General features: G+C 37.0%; 1 protein-coding gene across 1 annotated transcript in view; it reads left to right on the top strand.

Annotated features, from left to right (window-relative positions):
- Positions 1–21,552, top strand: part of LOC143412076 (kinesin-like protein KIF28) — a 73,223-nt gene that overhangs the window by 19,626 nt on the left and 32,045 nt on the right. The window contains exons 3-4 of the mRNA XM_076872906.1: positions 10,934–11,137; positions 17,305–17,340. Of these exons, the coding sequence (XP_076729021.1) occupies positions 10,934–11,137; positions 17,305–17,340 (240 nt within the window). The remainder of the gene's footprint in view (positions 1–10,933; positions 11,138–17,304; positions 17,341–21,552) is intronic.

The following is a 21,552-nucleotide window of genomic DNA, read 5'->3' as shown; positions in this document are numbered from 1 at the left end:
CATTCTACATCCCATGTTGTGCTATTTTTATTTTTTGCCATATTCATATTTTAGTTACTGTAAAATTTTCAGTGTTTGCAAAGACCATGTAAGTTTTTTTTCCTTTGGATCACCTCCCAGTGAAAAAAATTAAAAATATTTGATTAAAAAAATTTAATATTACTAAATGAATCAAAGAGCCTAATAAGAGAATGATGGGTTAACAGGTCAAAACCTGAGAGGAGCCTGGCGCCATGGTGACACCTGTAATCCCAGCTGCTTGGGAGGCCAAGGCAGGAGGTTTGGGAGTTCAAAGCCAGCCTCAGCAAAAGCAAGGTGCTAAGAAACTTAGTGATAACTTGTCTCTAAATAAAATACAGAATAGGGCTGGGGATGTGGTCGAGTGCCCCTGAGTTCAATCCCTGGTACCCATTCTGCCAAAAAAATGATGACTGAAGTTTTTCCAAATTTGATGGAAGCTATAAACCACAGATCCACGAAGCTTAATGAGTCCTAAGTAGAATAAGTAGGTTGAAAGTCATAATGAGTTCTGTTTTAATTAAATTGTCATAATCCAGTGATAAAGAGAAAAATCTTAAAAACAGCAAGAAAAAAAAGAGAAACAGGAAGAATGACAGCAGCTATATCACCAGAATTAAGCAAGCCAGAAATCAGTAGAGTGACATCTTCAAGTATGGAAACAAACAAACAAGGATTCTATACTCAACAAAATTATGGTTTTTTCTAATTTTTAATTTATTTAAAAGACAACTGACAGCTGACTGTGGTGGTGCATACTTGTAATCTGAGCTGCTCAGGAGACTGAAGCAGGAGGATTGCAAGTTTGAGCCTAGCCTCAGCAAGTTAGCAAGACCCTGTCTCAAATTGAAAAATAAAAAAAAGCCATGGATATACTTCAGTGGGAGAGCATCCCTGGGTTCGATCTCAGGTACTACAATTGATCAGTCAATCAATCAACCAATTAACTGTCAACACAAAATAATAGCAATGGGGTTTATAACATATATAGAAATAAGCTATGATAATTACACCCCAAAATGAGAGGTAGTAGAGTATATTATTTTGAGATTTTATCCTATATGTGAAGTGATATAGTATCTGAAGCTAGGATATTTTAAGTTAAAGAAATAGATCGTGACCCTAGAGCACTGGGTCTCAAACTTTTTGATTCATAATTCCTTTTTACATTTTTAAAATGTTTTAGGACTCCCAAAGGGCCTTTCTCTTTGGGGGTTTTATCTATCACCATTTATAGCATCTGGGTTGAATGTCGTCTCACAGAAGCCACGTCTCTTCAGAACCTCAGAATGTGACCTTATTGGGAAACAGGGTCAGTGCAGATGTAATTAAGATGAGGACATACCCAGTATGGTAGGCTCTTAATCCCAAACGATTGGTGTCCTTAAAAGGACAAGTGGGTGACTCAGGCACATAAATAGAGGACCAAGTAAAGACAGGGATTGGCGTGACACAGCTGCAGGCACAGGAATGGCAAAGGCTCCACCAAAACCCACGGGGAGGCTTGGAACAGCTCCTCTCTAAGACATTCTAGAAGGAATCAACCCTCCCAACATCTGGATTTCAGAGTTTCAGCTTCCAGAACTATTTTTTCGGTGCAGGGGGTACCGGGAATTGAATTCAGGGGCACTCGACCACTGAGCCACATCCCCAGCCCTATTTTGTATTTTACTTAGAGACAGGGTCTCACTGAGTTGCTTAGCACCTTGCTTTTGCTGAGGCTGGCTTCGAACTCATGATCCTCCTGCCTCAGCCTCCTGAGCTGCTGGGATTACAGGCATGTGCCACTGTGCCTGGCTAGCTTCCAGAACTTGAGAGAATAAATTTTGATGTTTTAAGCCACCCAGTTGAGCCACTTTGTGACAATGGCCCTAGGATAGGACTATGTGGAGAAAATTTTTAAAAATATCTATTAATCAAAACATAAAAATTCCATTATTAGTTAATATAATAATATGTAAAATAACATTTTCATGAAAAATTTTTTTCAATCCAAAACAATACAGAAGAAAGCAGCATTGCTTTACATTTTTCCAAATTCTATAATGCCTGGCTTCATAAAAGACAGCTGGATTCTCCATCTTACATGCAATCTCCTACAACACCACATGCCATGCAGCCCCTGGAAAATTCCACTGTACCCTCCACTCTACACTCATGAGAGAAGGCCAACATGAATATGATAATAAAAATCTCAATTCACAAACCCCTGAGGGATCTCATCCATCCCAGGATATTCCTTCAGATCTGCTGCCCTAGAGTGATCAATAAAAAATAAAACAGGGGCTGGGGTTGTGGCTCAGGGGTAGAGCGCTTGCCTTGCATGTGTGAGGCGCTGGGTTTGATCCTCAGCACCACATAAAAACAAACAAACAAAGGTATGTGTCCCTCTGCAACCAAACATGTGTGTGTGTGTGTGTGTGTGTGTGTGTGTGTGTGTATATATATATATATATATATATATATATATACATATATATATATATATATATATATATACATATATATAAAATAAAACAGAAATATAACTAACTAATGAGTCAACTTTTGGAAAATATAATTAGGAAACACTCTCAATCCAAAGCATGGCAGGAAAAGAATGGGGTGGGGAGAGAATATGGGGTGAGTAGAATACAGATAACAAGACAGTAGATTTAACGCCAACCGTCTAAATTATTATAATAAAAATAAATAGTTCAAACATGCAATTAGGAGGCAAGGGTTGTTAGATCAGATAGAAAAAGCAGGATCTAATAATATCTGCCTACAAGAAACCTGATTTAAATATAAAGAAAGAAATAGATACATACCATGCGAACACTAAGAAACACAAAATGAGGCTCTCTCCCTCTGGGCATGGCCCACTTTCTCCCTTGAATATCTCTTCCTTGTTTTACAGCAGAAGGGTCTCTCTTGAGATCGCCCCCATCCTCTCTTGATACGTATGGATTTTCCTAAATAATCCTGTTTACCCTTTGACTGGAGCAGGCTGAAATGCTTTTCTGTCTCATATACCAGGGACCCTGCTGGTCCTATAGAAACGACCTGGACCCTTCTTCAGAGACCTGTCTTCTCCTAGGACATTACAGTGTTTCTGTTGGCATGGAAATATAGACAAGAGGATTCACATATAAGAGAAACCCTGCAATTCTTATTTTCTGAGTCTGGCTTTTTGTTTTTAATGTTTTTTTTTTTTTAATATGGACAGCATGCCTTCATTTTTGTGTGTTTATTTTATGTGGTGCTCTGCCACTGAGCTCTAGCTCCAGACCCCTGGCTTTTGTATGATCTCCAGTTCCATCTGTTTTCCTGCAAATGACATGATTTTGTTCTTTATGACTGAATAATACTCCATCGTGTGTGTGTGTGTGTGTGTGTGTGTGTGTGTGTGTGTATCACATTTTCTTCATTCATTAATCCATAATTAGGCACCTAGTTATTCTATAACTTGACTACTGTGAATTGTCCCACAAGAAATATAGATATGTAACAGGGTCCCCTTCATGCTTTGAATATAACACTTGCTGTCTGCCACTGGCTTATTTGAAAACACATTCGTTTTTTCCTTCCTCTTCTCCATTTCTCAGCTGTGGGAGAAGGAAGATGAACCTTCTTTTCATCCTAATTTATCTATCCTTTGACTCATGGGCCACAGGAGTGAGGGAATCCGGACTTCAGGGCTGTCATCTGCAGGTCTGAGAAATGGCTCTCTCAAGACTACAAATGATTCATGACTCCTGCCATGGCATAGCAGGAATATGGCCTTCGAATCCCTTCTTGAAAGGCTTTCTGTTTCCCCTGGCAGCTAGAATCACAGCCTTTGGCACAGGAGACCCCTGTGTTTCTCCTTTGCTAGCAAAGCAACAAAATTTCTTTTTCCTTTTTCTTAAAAAAAAAAAAAAAAAAGAGAGAAAAAAAGAAAAAAGAAAGACGCTACATTTACACCACACAAAATGGACTGCAGAACAAAAATGTTTCATGAGGATAAAGGAACCGTCTCTTTAAGAAGACATAATTACTCTAATGGGTGGGCACTCAATAACTGAACTTCAAAGTACATGAAACAAAAAACCCTGAAAGTGGAAAGAGGAATAGACAAACCTATGATGGTGTTTGGTGATTTCATACTCCTATCCTAGTAATTGATTTTTTAAAAACCCCAAATCAGTAAAATTAGAGGGGACTGGAACAACACTGTGAACCTCCTTGATGATTACAGACCTCCTGCCACACCTCCTGCAGCACACATTCTTTTCTTCTCCCACTTTCCTCCATTTCCTTCTTCCTTCCTTTCTGTACTGGGGATTAAACCTAGAGGTGCTTTACCACTGAGCTACATGTCCAGCCCTTTTCATTTTTATTTTGAGACAGGATCTCACTAATTCCTGAGGACTATAACTTGGGATCCTCCAGCCTCAGCCTCCCAAATCACTGGGGTTACAGGTGTGTATCACTGTACCCAATTATACACACTCTTTAAGCACATATGCAACATTGATCACAACAGGTCATATTCCAGATCATAAAACTGGTCTCAATAAAAGATGACTGAAGTCTCAAAACTATATTCTGTGACCAAAATAGAATTAAACTAGAGCTGGGAGCGGTGGCACACGCCTGTAATCCCAGCTGCTTGGGAGGCTGAGGCAGGAGGATTGCAAGTTCAAAGCCAGCCTCAGCAACAAGGAGGAGCTAAGCAACTCAGTGAGACCCTGCCTGTAAATAAAATACAAAATAGGGCTGGGGATGTAGCTCAGTGGTCGAGTGCTCCTGAGTTTAATCCCTGGTAACCTACCTCCCGAAAGAAGTAACAGAAATATATTTGGAAAAATTCACAATTACTTGGGAAATGACAAGTCTTCTATCCATAGGTCAAGAAAGAAATCATAAGGAAAATTTCTGTGGGTTAAATGTGTTGCCCCAAATTCACATGTTGGCAATGTTCTCCCCAATCCCGAGTGTTGAGAGATGAGAATTTTTTTTTTTTTTTTTTTTTTTTTTTTTGGTGGTTCAGGGGACTGAACCTTGTGCATGCAAGGGAAGCACTCTACCAACTGAGCTCTATCCCCAGCCCCAAGTAAGTTGGAATTTTAAGAAATGATTGGTCATGAGAGCAAAGCCTAATGGAATATTGTCATTATTGTGAAAGTGGGTTTCTTACAAAGGGTAAGCGCCACTCACTTTCTTCTCTCTTTGTTTTCAGAATTTATCATTTTTTAATCTTTTATAACTTCACTTTTAATATAATGAAATATTCATTAACTGTTAACTGCACATTAAATGAAAACATTATTTTTAACAAAATTTTGTTCAAATCATTAGGAAATAATATTCAAAACAGAGAAATTATCAGACTATAACAATGTTGCATAGATAGTACTATCAAATTCCCCGAGGCTAAGTTATTTCTTCCTAACTAAAACTTCAATTTTCAAGTGGCCAATAGAAAATGGTAGAGGCATTATTTCTTCTCTGAGGCTGGAAAAATGCCTTCCAAGGTGAGAAGTTACATCATTATCTCCCGATTTAATTATTCCCCTCCTGTTATTTCTCAAATGTGAAAATTTAGAATATAAGGATTATTGGAAGGGAATAAGTGAATTACTGTGATCAGTGCCTACTTTACTCAGACAAAACAGTCAATTATGTTTTTAAAAATTACAGCCACACCAGTATATGTAACTAAAATTGCCAGTATGAATATTTTTTATATCATACATTACAGATATACAAGCAAAAAAAAATGATCTGTTTCCTATCTTTGACTTTCAGTAGAGGGGGGGAAGCATTATCACTAATGGGGACTTGAAAAAAATTGTTTTATGGCACAGCATTAACTTCACAGAGATCAAAATCTTTTCTGAATGCTTAATATTGAATCAGTTAATGAAAAATTGCTAAAATTTCTTTCATAGGAGTACTTTTTGAAAAGGAAGATAATTTATTTAGAAGGAATGTGTAGCTGAAACATTCTTTATTAAGAAAACATTAAGTTACCCTGCAAAAGACTCTTAAAATACCAATGTTTTCAGACACCGTCACCAAAGCGTGAAGATTCTCATCTCTATGGTTACCTACATAAAGGGTGTTTGGATCTAAAAAGTAATGTGGGTCTCTCTACTTCACTGATATTGGTTGCAACCAAGACATCTGAATGTGATGGAATATAAGCGAATTTACAGTTATTTTTGGCAGGCATTTTAATTTTTCTAAGAAGAATTTATAGTTCTTCAAATGATCACAGACTCAAACATACTGTTTACAAAAAACAATCTTCTGCTAGTCAGTTGGTAGTTTTCTTAAAATAGTAAATAAATTTGTCTGGTTTACAGTCTCTAATGTTTGCCTGGAAAATAAGGTATTAGTGATTCATTGGCCATTGCAAAGCATAGACACCTGTTTTCCTTCTAGAAGAGGCAAATGCAAACCTTCCTGAATGTGCAATGGTATTCTTTAATATCCTTTATACATTTACAGAGTCAGCATTTATGAGTCCTTATGTACTTTTAGTATGAAATAATGCTTATTCCCGACACCGTACATATCCCATAATTACTTGAGAAAAGACAAAGTGAGAGCAGCTACAGAAGTAGCAAAATATTTTCCACAAATGAAAATACAGTATACAAAAATGGCAAGTTAGTGATAATTGATAATATCAACTCTCAATAATATCCCATTCTTAGGTCCAAATTACGATTTGACAAGTTTAAAGCCTTGTCTTTTTCCAGCACAGTAAGAAGGAACCAACTCATTTTTAATATTTTCAAGCATCTGAAACAAGTTTTGCAGATCCACAAAAGGTTCCGACCACATAACCAATTTGCCAATGCACTAATGGATATGTAACAGGAGGAACCACTTTCTTCTCTCTTGCTCTTGTCCTCTCTGACTTTCCACCATAAGATAATGCATCAAGAAGGCTTTTGCCAGATGCTGGGCCACTGATCTTGGACTTCCCAACCTTTAGAATTGTGAGTCAATAAGTGTCTGTTCATTAAAAATTACCCTATCTGTGTTAGTCTGTTATAGTATCACAAATCAAGCTAGGATAGAAATCAGAAAACATCTTAAGCGGAATGAAAACCAGAACATCTATCACAATGTATCGGATGCATCTAAAACAGAACTTAGAAGAAATTGGATAGCATTAAGACTTTTATTAGAGGAGAATATCTTAAAATCAATATTGTAAGCTTCCACCTAAGAACTTAGGGGGAAAAAAAGAATAAATTAACACAAAATAAGTACAAAAGTAAGAAAGATAAAAGCAATAATAAACACAATGTAAAACAATAGAGGAAAAATCAGTGAAATAGAAATTGTATACACAAAAGATCAATTAATAAATATCTAGCCAAATTTTCCAAAAATATACAAAGAATAAAGATCAGAAATGAAAGAGGGCACCTTGACTTATTTATCTCTTTAAATAAAGATATAAGAATTTATTAAATGTTTTAGATACTTTATTAGATATTTGTTTGGCAAATATTTTCTTTCTTGGTGGCTTGCCTTTTCATTTATTGTTTTAATAACAAAAGCTTACTTAACAAAATATTTCTTTATACTTTTTGTGCCCTTAGGCATTTTTGCCAATTCTAGGATCACAATAAATTTTCTCTTATTTTTTCTATAGAGGTTTTATAATTTTAGCTGTAACAGTGAGGTGTATGATTTTAAGCTAGTCTTATAAAGTATGAAGAAATGATTTTTCTTTGGCCCATCATATGAATATCCAGTATCTTTGTCACTATTTGTTGAAAAGTACCTTGTCACCTGTATTAGTTTGCTAGGGCTGCCATAACAAATCATAGTAATGCATTGTTCAACAACAGGGATATACTCTAAACAAGGTATCATTAGGTGATTTTTTTCATTGTGCAAACATCATAGAATGTATTTACCCAAATCTAGACAGTAAATTACTCTAGTGTAATTTTTTTATTTTTATTGTTTTGCTATTCTGGGGATTGAACCCAAGGCTTGCACGTGCTAGGCAAGTGTTCTACCACTGAGCTACATTCCTAGAACCTTTTAAGATTTTATTTTGAAATAGGTCTCAAAATATTTCATTTCATTATTCCATAGGGAAACGCAAACTAATACTCATAAAATAGTAGTATACGTCCATGAGAATGACAAAAATTAAAAACTGATAATACTAAGTGTTGACATGCAAGTGAACACCTGGAACACTCATACAGTGTTCATGGAAATGCAAAATTGTTCAGTTATTTTGGAAAAGAAGGTGTTTCTAATTTAAGCATACACTTAATCATACAACCCTAGGAGAAAAGATGTATATTTCCTCACATATAACTGTATGCAAATGTCCATGGCAGTTTTATATATAATGACTATGAACTGAAAACGACTCAAATTTCCACCAACTTGTGAATTAATAAGATCATGATGTATTTATAAAGTAGAATACAATTCAGCAATAAAAAGGAAACACTGATTACATGCAACAACATGGATGAATCTCAAAAGCAACATACTAAATGAAAGAAATCAAATACATGAGACTGTATACTATACAACTCCACTTCTATGGAAATTATATATATATATATTAAATTTTATATATAAGTTATATATATTTAAATACATATAAATTATATATATACAGATTTCTATATATAAAAGTAAATTAGTAGTGGTCAGTGGCCTCTGGTGGGAGGAGGGACCTGCCTGCAGAGTAACACAAGGGGATTCTTGGAGTGATTAAAATGAAACAAAATATCTTGATTGTAGTGGTGGTCATATGGCCCACTACATATGTTAAAATTCATCAAATGGTATACTTAAAAATGGATGACTCAGTGAATATTAACTAATTGGTTTCAAAAGACTTTAAGAATTGTACTATAAGGAAACCTGTCAACTTCTCCTGTCCCAAAGTGAGTTTTTGTTGAGCACCTACTAAGACACTGTAGAATTTTTGTTTCATGTGTCTATTGGAAATGATCTGCAAAGGACCATATGTTGGAGGCTTGGTCCCCAGCCTGTGGAGCTCTTGGGAGGTGGTGGAACCTTCAGAGGTGGGGCTTAGTGAAAGGAAGTTGGGACATAGAGGGTGTGTGCTTAAGGGGATATTGGAAATTCTAACACCTTCCTCTCCCTGTTTGCTTCTTGGCTAGCATGAAGTGAACAGGCCTCCCCTGCCATGTACTTCTGCCATGAGCCCAAAGTAATTATGCCAACTGACCATGGTCTGAAACTGTGAGCAAAACAAACCTTTCTTTTTTATAAATTGATTATCTCAGGTATTTTGTTGCATTGGTAGAAAACTGACTATCACAATGAAATGTAGTGTAGGAAAATATTTCCTATATTTGATTACAGTGGTTGATGGGAAGAAATTAAAAATGTAGTGCTGAGAAGGAAAGACAGCAAAACCAGTTACTAGGTTTAGTGATCCTGAGGTTTGGTTAAAGTAGACCGCCATTATAAAAATATATTTTTCTGGTAAAAGCATGGTCATAGCATTCTGGTAAATTATAGATCAAATTCTACATTTCAGGCCTGAAGCTCCACTGACTTTTCAATTTCTTTCTTTTAAAAAACAAATATTATAGGAAAACTGATTATTGCCTATTGTCCTTATGAAAATCACACCAAGTTGATATGTACATATTTCTCAGAAATAAAAGTTACATGAATTTTTTCTAGTAAAAAATATTAATAAATGTAGCAGATTATTCTTACTTCCTGTTTTATTTTTGGTATTAGATAAGAGGGAGAAATGTACCCTTTAAAAGAGCTCAAATAAGAGAACTGTTGCTGGCAATGCCTATACCCCAGATAACAAAAGGTGCCAGACCACATGCCCTCTTATAAGCAATTGTGACACAGGTATCTATCTTCCACTTAAATTTTTTTTAAAGGTATGTATATTAATCAGCTTTCTGCGCTATAACAAACTCCCAAGACAATCAACTCATGAGAAGAAAAGGTTTAATTTGGCTTATAATTTTAGAAGTTTCAGTCCATTGATCAGTTGGGCCCATTACTTTTGGATCTGTGGCTAGTACATCATGACAGGGAGCATGTGGCAGAACAAAGCCTCTCACCTCACAGCCAGAATGCAAAGGAGAGAAAGAGATCAGGCTCCCAGAATTCCTCTAGAGGGTATTCCCCAATGATCTGAAACCTCCCATTAAGCCTCATCTTGTTTTTTTATTTTTGATTTTTTGGCAGCGTTGGAGGAATGAACCCAGGGCCTCACATATGCTGGGCAAGTGCTCTACCACTGAGCTGCATGTCCAGCTCTAGGCTCCACCTCTTCAACGTTCTACACCTCCCAATAGCACCAAGCCTCTAACACATGTGCCTTTTGGGGACTTGCAAGATCCAAAAGATGTAATGTGTGTGTGTTTGTGTGTGTGTGGGTATTCATGCATGTGTGTGCGCTGGAGAAATGCTTCAGAACCACTGGGTCTGGTGAAAAGAGAGTTCACCCATAGAAGGCTAAAATTAATGTGGGTTAACTTTGTGATATTATTATTTGGGTTACACAATAAAGAAGTAGAAAATGCTTTGACTGGTCTGGGTCCCTTGAAATTTTTTGTCTAATTGCCCAATTTTAAAGACATAGCCTATCTTCTGTAAAGACTATAAAATAGACAAATTAATTACTGGTGGGTACGAGCTAGTTCAAGGTATACCAGTTATAGCTCATGGATGTGCATGTGCAGTGTCTTCCAGACTGACAAGCTCTTTTTGGTTTCCAATTTTACTTCTGGCTCTAAGCGTCTGAGTTGTGTTTCAGTTGATCATATACTAATTAAGGTGAAGTTAATTAAAACCAGAATATTTATTAGGCCTTAGGAGCACTGTGAAAAGAAGGAATGTATAAGTAAACATCCCGCAAACCTGTGCTGACTGACACCTTTGATCCTCTTTCCAGAGAGATGTTTTCCATGATATCGGGAGGGGAATCCTGGACAGTGCATGGCAAGGCTACAATGCTACTCTCTTGGCCTATGGTCAGACTGGCTCTGGAAAAAGCTACTCCATGATTGGATTTGGTGCAAACAAGGGTATTATTCCAAGTGTGTGTGAAGAACTCTTTCAAGCAATTGAGAATCAAGGGAGAAATCAAGAATACCAGGTATGCATTATTCTAGAATACCTTCTTCGAATATGGCTTTTTTTTTCATTTTGAACACCTTCCCCAAATGAAAGTTAGTAGCATTTCTATTTTAAGATAGTGCATTGTGTGTGTGTGTGTGTGTGTGTGTGTGTGTTTATGCTGGGGTAGTTCTCCAGGTAAGCTACATACCCATCCCCAAGGACATGTATTTAAAAAACACTGGATATCGTAGAAGCAGACAGAATTGCTAACACTAATAAGAGGTTACTCTTGAGCTTGAATCAACCTTAGCTAATTCAAGTCTATAGTTTCCTTTGCTCTTCTCTTCCACCAGAGTAGTGGCTGTGGTCTCCTCTTATTTGCTTTTATTATTAATTTTGAGGCTAGGATGGAACCCAAGGTCTCCTTCATGTAAAGCACTTGCTCTACCACTAAGTTACATCTCCAGCCCCCAAGATGTGACTTTGTTGTTTACTTGTCCCATATAATTTCTTACTTGACCTGGCATAGAAGATCCAATAGTAAATTTTAGATTCACTGAAGCTTGGTGACATTTTCAAGGTGCAGTATAACTAGTACTGTGATCAAATTTAAAACATAATAGCAAAACATCAACAAATACCTGTATTCATAGTCTGTGTTTCTGCTTTGTCTAAATGGCAGAAAAGATTAAATTGGTGTTATGAAAATTCAATATTGCATCCTTTTTATCTTAATTACTCTTCTGACTTTAAACCTAATGTTCAAGTTAGAAAATAGATTACTCATAATCTCTTCAACCCAACTAAATAGCATTAACATTTCAGTGTCTCCAAGTTTTTTTAATTAAAAGTATTTGAAAATAATGCAAGTATAGTTTAAGAACTCAAATACTCAAGAGAAAGGAAAGTATATGTCCATATAATATTTTTTGTACCTGGAGTTGCTTTACCACTGAGCCACATCCCTAGCAAACCTCCACCTTTTAAAAATTTTTATTTTAAGACAGGATCTTGCTAAGTTACTCAGGGCCTCAGTAAGTTGCTGAGGCTGGCTTTGTACTTGTGATCCTCCTTCCTCAGTCTTCCAAGCCATTGAGATTATAGGTATGTGCCACCACACCCAGCTCCAAATAAAATTTTGAACTTAAATATTCCATAGCACTATATTCACAATTGCCCCAAAGTGGAAATAAACCAAATGTTCATCAAATGATGAATGGATGAATAAAATGTATCTTCACACAATGCATATTATCCAGCTTAAAAAAAGGACATTCTAATGCTTATTACAATATGGACAACTCTTGAAAATATTATGGTAAGGGAAAAAAAACACAAAGGTCATAGTGTTTGATTATATTTTTATGAAATGGCCAGAAACAGAAAGTCTCTGAAGGCAGAAAGAAGTCTAGAGGTTCCTAGCGGTGGGTGGGGGAGGGGAGACAGCAGAAAATGGGAAATGGTGGTGAAGGACTTCATTGTGGATATGGGAGGAGGGCAAATTCTAAATATAGGCTGTGGTGATGCTTGCACAAGTTATTCCTGCATTGGTTCCTAGACCACCCACCACAAAACTCCCTTGGATACCAAAATCCCTGAACGCTCATGTACCTTACATAAAATGGCACAGTATTCTCATATAACCTTTGTGCATAATCCCATATACTTTAAATCATCTCTAAATTACTTATAGTGCCTCATACAATATAAATATTGTTATGTCGTATTATTTCAGAAATAAAGGGGAAAAGTCTGTACATGTTCAGTACAGATACATTTTTTAAAACTATTTTCAACCTACAATACAGAATCTGAGTTTGGCATGACAATTGTATCCTAAAAACCATTGGATTGAGGAGGCTGTGGCTATGGCTCAGCTGTAGCACACTTGCCTGGCATATTTAAGGCACTGAGTTCAATTCTCAGTACTGCATGTAAATAAACAAAATAAAGGTCTATCAACAACGAAAAAATTTTTTTAAAAAGACTGTTTCTATTAAAAAAACCCAAACCATTGAACACTTCACTTATTTATTATTATTTTTTTGTTGGGGGTGCTGGGATTTGAACCCAGGGCACTGAGCTTCTTCCCTAACACCTCATCCATCTTTTTTTTTTTTTTTTGAGACAGGGTCTTATGAAGCTTCTGAGGCTAACCTTGAATCCTCCTGCCTCAGCTTCCTGAATTTCTGGAATTATAGGGGTGCACCATTGCACCCAGTGGATTATATGCTTTATTTCTAGTAAAGCTTTATATAGTAATTGGGTTCATAGAAATATACATGCATGGAATTCATATTCATTTCATGATCTCTTTCTCTTTTCTCTACTTAACTTTCTTTTGCTCATCTATTTATTTATATTTGATTGGTTCTTTTTACTTATACATAAAGGTGAAGTTCTCTGTGCTATATTTATATGCACATACATAATTTTTAAAGAATTCATTCTGCATTGCCTCCTCTTTTCCATCCTTCCACTCCACTTCTCTCTCTCCTTCTTCTATGACACTGATCTTCTCTGTATCTTTATGATATCCCATCCTTCCCTCCTCCTTTCTTTTATTTTATTCTAGTGTCCACATATGAGAGAAAATATTTGACCTTTAAGTTTCTAAATCTAACTTATTTCACTTAACATGATTTTCTCCATTTCCATCCAGCAAATGATTTAATTCTTCTTTATGGCTGAGTAGAACTCCACAATTTCTTAATCCACTTATCTATTGACAGGCATCTGGATTGATTCCATAATTTAGCTACTGTGAATTGTATTGCTATAAACATTGAGGTGTTTATAGCATGCTGATTTTAGTTCTTTTGGGAAAATACAGAAGGAGTTGGATAGCTGGGTCCTATGGTGGTTCCATCCCTAGTTTTTTGAGGAATAACCATACTTTCTACAGTCCTACCAACAATGTACAGTGTACCCTTTTCTCCACATCCTCACCAGCATTTATTATTATTTGTATTCTTGATCACTGCCATTTTGACTGGAGTGAGATGAAATCTGAGAGTAGTTTTGATTTGCATTTCCCTGATTGCTACAGATGTTGAACATTTTTTCATATATTTGTTGGCCTTTTGTGTTTTTTCTTTTCAGAAGTTTTTGTTTAGTTCTTCTGCCCATTTATTAAGTTTTTTTTTGGTGTTAAGTTTTTTGAGTTCTTTATATAGCCTGGATATTAATCCCCTATCAGAGGAGTAGCTGGCAGAGATCCTCTTCCATTCTGTAGGCTCTCTTTATATTCTTAATTGTTTTCTTTGCTGTGCAGAAACTTTTTAATTTATCCCACTTTGATTCTCGGTTTTATTTCTTGTGCTTGGGGGGTTTTGTTAAGGAAGCCAGTGCCAACACCAACATGATGGAGTGTTGACCCTATGATTTCTTCTAGCAGTTGCAAGGTTTCCTGTTTAATTCTGATTTGATCCATTTCAATTTGACTTTTGTGCAGGATGAGAGATAGGGTTCTAATTTCATTTTTCTACATATAGCTATCCAGTTTTTCCAGCACCATTTGTTAAAAAGGCTTGTCTTTTCTTCAAAATATATTTTTGGCACCTTTGTCAAGTATAGAATAGCTGTAACTGTGTAGATTTGTCTCTGTGTCTTCTATTCTGCTCCATTGGTCTTTGTGTTTATTTTGATAGCCAATGCCATGATCTTTTTTTGTTACTACACTCTGTGGTATAATTTGAGATCAAGTATTATGATGCCTCCTGTATCACTTTTCTTAGTATTGCTCTGGCTGTTCTGGGACTTTTATTCTTCAAATGAATTTTTAAGGATTTACTTTTTCTAATTCTGTGAAGAAGGATTATATACTTTAGATGGGTAAATTGTACAGTATGAATTATATTTCAATAAAATAGTTGTTTAAAATTTCCAACAGTACTGAGCAACTTATCATGGAAACCACCATCCTCCTCCATTCTCCTCCCCACTTCTCTATTACTTCCCCAGTTCTCATCTCCAATTCTTTATCTGTGTGCCCTACTATCACCATATTTAAAAATAATGTTGGTTCTTCTCTTCTTAGGAATCAGTTTGGGACAATATCTACTATTTTCCTACTAGAGTAGTACAGAATTTAACTTGGCCACACGAATGACTCCCACCATGATCTTTTTTTCTCCCATATATTTTTATAGAGTTAAATAACAAAATATGGTTAAATCCATAGTAATTAACATTTTAGCTATGCAAATATTATCTACTGCATACATCTTTTCTATACTTAATTTTTCTTGGAGTTTTTAAATTTCTTTACCTTTCTTAAAATTATGTCTAGTTTTCTATAAATCTTTGTCTCAGTGCTCCAAATTAGTGTCATGGACCTATTAACAATATTTGCCATCTACCCAATTTATTGGTTCCCTTATTTTTCTTAGATATCCTTCATCAGAAGCTTTCTATTCTCCTGCTAAGATTGGAACAGTATTTCTCCAGCTGCTGCAAACCTGCTATTCTGGAACTTCAACATTCTTCTTTGCTGGCTTCCCTGCCTCCTACATGCAATACATTCCTCTTTCTTGATTTACTTTATCCTTTTCCTCAGAAGAGGTGGACCAGGGATATATTCTTTACATCCTTGACACAGCTGAAAGTATCTTTTCTGACCTTCATGCTTGGTTCAAGTTTACCCAGAATAGCATTCTAGCTAAAGATACTGAAAATATATTTCCATTGTCTTATAAGTTTCAGTGTTGTGGCTTAGAAGTCCGCTGTCACTCTGATTCCATTCTTTCTAGATAATCTTTTTGGTGGTCAGTTTCTCAGATAGCCTTGAGGATTTTCTCTTTATTCTTAATGTTTTCAAGTGTCTTTTCTTATTCTTCATGCTGGACACTCATGGGACCCTTTTCAATGTAGAGATTCCTGTGCTTCAGGAAACCTTTCTAATTTTGTCTATCTTTTAATTTCCTCCACCATTTCTTCTGTTTCTGGAAGTTTTACTTGGGCTTTTAATCTCATGCATTCTAATTCCAATATCTTTTACCACCTGTTTCCCTCTTCTTGGCCTTTTGTTCTGCATTTTGGAAGACCTCCCCCCTCCCACCGACTCTTTTCTTTGGGAAGGTGGGCAATGCTGGGGAATGAACTTAGGACCTAGCATATGGTAGGTAAGTGCTCTACCACTGAGCTACATTCCCAGCCCTCAACTCTATTTTAATTTTGCCTCTTATTCATAAATTTAATTTACAAATACTCTTTCTTATTTTCTGATTGTTCCCAGTTAATAGAATACTGTTTTATTTTTTATGGGTGTAATTTTTCTTTCTGAGACTATTAATTATAGGGATTTTAAAAATGCTCTCTACTCTCTGTATTGTTTGTATTCTCTAAGTTTCTTTTTTTTTTATTTGTTTACTCTTTCACATTAGAGACTTCTCTTGTCTGCTAACCCCTGGCCATTTGTTCATTTTTACCCAATCATTCTGAACCTATTCATATGCTCTGTGGTCCTGAGACTTCATTGGCAAGACTCATCACTGGGTGACCAAGAGACAAGCCAGCTTTATAATGAGTAGAGCATGGCAAACATCTCTAGACTAGAGCCATTCTGATTCCTCCAATCCTGCTGAAGAGGCTAAAGCTTGGCTAGCAATATTCTAGATCTATAGTAGGGTAGAGAATATGTGTTTCCTCTATGAAGAACCTATCCATTATATGTGGATATTAATTCACAATAAGTGGTGAGGCTAGGGAAGAATAGAGTTACTTTAGACAGAGGAGAGTGAAGGGAGGGGAGAGGGTACCAGGGTAGGAAGGATAGTAGAATGAATCAGACATTATTGCCCTATGTATATATATAACTACAAGACTGGTAGAATTCTATATCCTGTACAACCAGAAGAATGAGAAATTATACTGCATTATATATGATGTATCAAAGTGTATTATACTGTCATGTATAATTAATTTAAAAAATAAAGAAAAAAGAACATCTCAATAGCATTAAAATTATTTGATAACCCATTGCATGTTGAATAGAGCTTTGCTATTTAATATTATCTTTTCTTTTTTAGACATTTGAGATATTTATGTGTATATATATATGAGTATATATTATATGTAATATAATATATATATATGTGTGTGTGTGTGTGTGTGTGTGTGTGTATTATTCCCCCCCACACACACATACACACCCCAAAGATGATGGTTTCAAGAGAACATTTACTTGTGCTCTTCTCTATACAGGTTACATTCAGTATGCTGGAAATTTACAATGAACAGGTAATAGAGATTATGTATTTTCTTTTTAATACTTTTTCCCCCTTGGTTCTGGGGATTGAACCTGGAGCCTTGTGCATGCTGAGCACTTATTCTACCACTAAGCTACATACCCAGCCCTAGAGATTATATTTTCTCACATACAAACCTTAGTGATTCCTTTTCAGATGTGCTCTTCCCAGCTCTACCCACCTCTCAGCTTCCTCCTAAGCTTTATTTTCACATGTGCTATTCTTCCAGTCTCACAGAACTATTCCTCCTTTCCAGAGCATATCCTTTTTCTAGACATCTAGCCTTTCTATGTCTATTTTTCCTGCTTTTTCTGCCCCCAAAGAAATCATTCAACTTCAAGCTCCAGCTTGAATGCCAACTCCTGTCTGTATATTCTGAGGTCATTAGCGTCAATCCAGGTGATGTTGTGTGGGGTCTGCACACTTTATCTGCAAAGGTCTGGAGAATAAATCCTTTAGGCTTTCAGAATCTTACTGTCTCTTGAAAACTACTCAACTCTGTTGTAGAACAATGAGAGCCAGAGACAACTCGGAAATGAGTGGATGCAGCTGTGCACCAATGAAACTATTTAGGGACACTGCAATTTGAATTTCACATCATTCTCATGTGTCATGAAATATTATTTTTCATTCAGTTTTTCCAACAATTTGAAAATGTGAAACACCACAAACAGTTGGTGGCCTGAGTTTGCCTCATAGACTATATGCAGCTTGCTCCCTATGAGAGCAGTATACAGAACATGGTTTCAAATCCCAGCTTTCTCAACTGCTAGCTGGGTTACTTTGGAAGATGACCTTATTTCCAAATTTAGTTTGTTCATTTACAGAGTATATAAGAGATACTAAATTTTAAATTTCTTTTTGGTTGTTGTTGGTCGTGCTGGGGTTGGAATCCAGGGTCTTGCACATGTTAAGCATGTGCTCTACCACTGAGCTATTCATCTAGCTTCAAAATATCCAGAAAAAACTAAATATTTAGCAAGTGTTCATATGTTTGTTGTTTTTTTTTTTTTTTTTTGGTACCAAGAATTGAACTCAGGGCTGACCACTGAGCCACATCCCCAGCCCTATTTTGTATTTTATTTAGAGACAGGTTCTCACTGAGTTGCTTAGAGCCTCACCATTGCTGAGGCTGGCTTTGAATTCATGATCCTCCTGCCTCAGCCTCCTGAGCTGCTGGGATTACAGGTGTGTGCTACCCTGCCCAGCCTACCTTTTTCTTTTGGACTCATTATGTGCAAATATGTAAACAAATTTTTAAAGTATGATTTTTAAATAATAATTTCCCTATAAGCATCTTTCTATCCTATTGTAGGACTTCACTTTTTTTTTTTGGTGGTGGTACTGAGGAGTGGACCCAGGGCCTCACACATACTAGGCAAGTGCTCTACCATGAGCTACCCAACCCCCAGCCCAGAATAATTATTTGTCTAGAATGGGTGCTCCCAGCATGTTTGCTGAAAGGATAATTGACAAGTATATCTATAATTGTATGTTTCTTATAGGCAGAGACCATATCTTAATAGTTTTTGTGTAACTTCCCAAACTATCCAAAGACCTCCCCTTATTTCCATTATTACAAAGCTCATAGGGGAAAATGGAGAGAACAGCATCTCCCCATGTTGCTCCCCTTACTGAGACCTATTTATGATGGTAATCTCCCTGAAATTTCATTTCTTTATCTCTAAAATGAGAAAATTGAACATTCATAGAATATGAGACCCAAGGAGATCCTAGAATGTCCAATTTTCTTATCTCAGAGGTCTCATCTTCTATGAGTCTGTGGTATTTTTTCATTAGATATTTCAACAGCCAAATAAATAAAGTTTATTAAATATCTTTCATGTTCTACATATCATTCTAGACTCTGAAGACAAAGAAAACCTAAGATATGGTCCTTACCTTGGAGAAGTTGAGTGGAATATCGTATACCCACTTCTTCTAAACATGTGCTGTGTGGGTATGAAAAGAGAGAGGCGTAGAAGAGGAGGCAGCTACCCCCTCCCACCCCACACACACACAGTTTGTTACTGTCCACAGAGGAGTTAGCCTGGGCTTTGAAGGATATTTATGAGTTTGGTGAGGCAGAGAAGTGAGAGGAGGGGAGGGTACAGACAGGGGCACTTTAGGCTTAAGGATTGGGATTTAAAAGTGCATTCATAGGGCCAGGAGTGTGGCTCAGTGGTTGAACACCTGGCTAGCATGCGTGAGGCCCTGGGTTCTATCCCCAGCAACTCAAAAAGGAAAAAAAGAAAAGAAAAAAAAAAAACATTAATATGTGAAGTGCACGACATTTAAGGGAACATTGAGTGTCCCATATAGACAGAGTGAGCTGCATGGTGGGCAAGAATGGGGGAGGCTTCCTGGGATAAAGATAAAGAGTTGCCAAACAGTAAAGTGGTTGGTCTAGTAAGTCATTGAGAGTCAACAGGGGTTGGTTTTGATCTTTTTTTTTTTTTTTAATTTTTTTTTCAGTTGTAGATGAACACAACACCTTTGTTTAATTTATTATTTTTATGTGGTGTTGAGGATTGAACCCAGTGCCTCACACATGCTAGGCAAACGCTCTACCACTGAGCCACAACCCCAGTCCCTCAACAGAGGTTTTCAATAGGAAAATAAGACAGTCGGATTGGGGTTTAAGCAGAATGTAGCTGGATTTAAAGAAATGCCAAGCAGAGCAGAGAGAGTCGTTAGGAAGCCCTCAGATGCCTGTGTGAATCGTGATGGTCTGTATTCATCTCCAGGCAACCTGGAGGGTCCTGGAGCCAGGAGCCGCCCTGTCTCTGGGTCCCAGTACTTTCCATCTGGATAAGCTTATCCTTTTTGCTAGTTAACTTTAGTGGTTCACATATTAAGCCTGAGATGCCACTTCCAAGAATTTATATTACGTGATCCCACCTTGACTTTAGGACTTTGAACTACAGATACCACTGCTGGGGGACAGCTTAGAGAAAATGTGATCTGTCTCCCTCATATTAAGAGGGAAAACTGGGAACATGAGGGACTTTCCAAGGATTTTGCAGTTTGGGACACAGAACCAGGACTATGAACCCAGGTGCTTCTGATTTCCAGCCCAGTCCTCTCTGCACCTGACACTCCTTCCTCTGGGCTCTCTGGGTCACCTGGCCCTCACAGTGGACCCATGTTTTGCTTTCCAGCTGCAACTTTTTGGAGGGAGAGGCGATGTGAGGTCTGATCTGAGGCCGTGGTCAAAGTATGGCATCACACAAATCTCTCATAACAAGATTCCCCAAATTATCCATAGTCTCTTGTTTTGTTCAGCAGTGGTAAATGCTGTTTGGATTGAATAAACTTCTCTCCTTAAGGAGAAGGTTCAGGAAGATGGTGTTGGGGGAAGTGTGACAAACCTGCTCTTCTATTGGGTACTTCTTTGCATGTTACTAAGTTCTAATTGTTTTTACTTTTACATATGGTTGTTCTTGTTAAGGTAAGACTTCGGTACTTTTTTTTTTTTTTTTTTTTTGTACTGGGGATTGGACCTAGGGGTGCTTAACTACCTAGTCACATCCCTGGCCCTTTTTTGTAATTTATTTAGAGACAAGGTCCTACTGAGTTGCTTTAGGACCTTTCTAAGTTGCTGAGGCTGGCTTTGAACTTGCGATCCTCCTGCCTCTGCCTCTGCCTCTGGAGCTACTGGGATTACAAACATGCAACACTGCACCTGGCTTCATTTTTTATTTTGAGACAGTCTTGCTAAATTGCTGAAGGTCTCACTAAATTACCAAAGCTGACTTGAACTTGTAATCCTGCCTCAGTCTCCTGAGTTACTGGGACTACAGGCATGCACAACAATGCCAGCAGATGATTTGTTTTTATGGTACCCATAAAGGAATTGCTAATCAAATATAAGAGTAAGCAAGATTTGGGGCTGGGGTTGTGGCTCCGTGGTAAAGCTTTTGCCTAGCATGTGTGAGGCACCACATAAAAATTGAACACTACTCATCAGCCCAGCTCCAGTTACACTGTGCACTCAATGAGCATTCCCTGAGTGCTCACTGAGATCTATTTATAAAAAGTTATGGGTCCACCCTGAGGAATTCGCAGTCTGGTTGGAGTGCTTAGATACTTGAAAACAATATGGCTTTCTAAAAATCTTTTAAATTAATTTTAAAACTTAGGCTTCTAAACTGGGCACAGTGGTACACACCTGTAATCCCATTGACTTAGGAGGCTGAAGCAG

Source organism: Callospermophilus lateralis, chromosome 13 (genome assembly GCF_048772815.1).
Source record: "Callospermophilus lateralis isolate mCalLat2 chromosome 13, mCalLat2.hap1, whole genome shotgun sequence".
NCBI lineage: Eukaryota > Metazoa > Chordata > Mammalia > Rodentia > Sciuridae > Callospermophilus > Callospermophilus lateralis.
The sequence above is the reverse complement of the archived record's forward strand: the minus strand, read 5'-3'. Positions and strand labels throughout refer to the sequence as shown.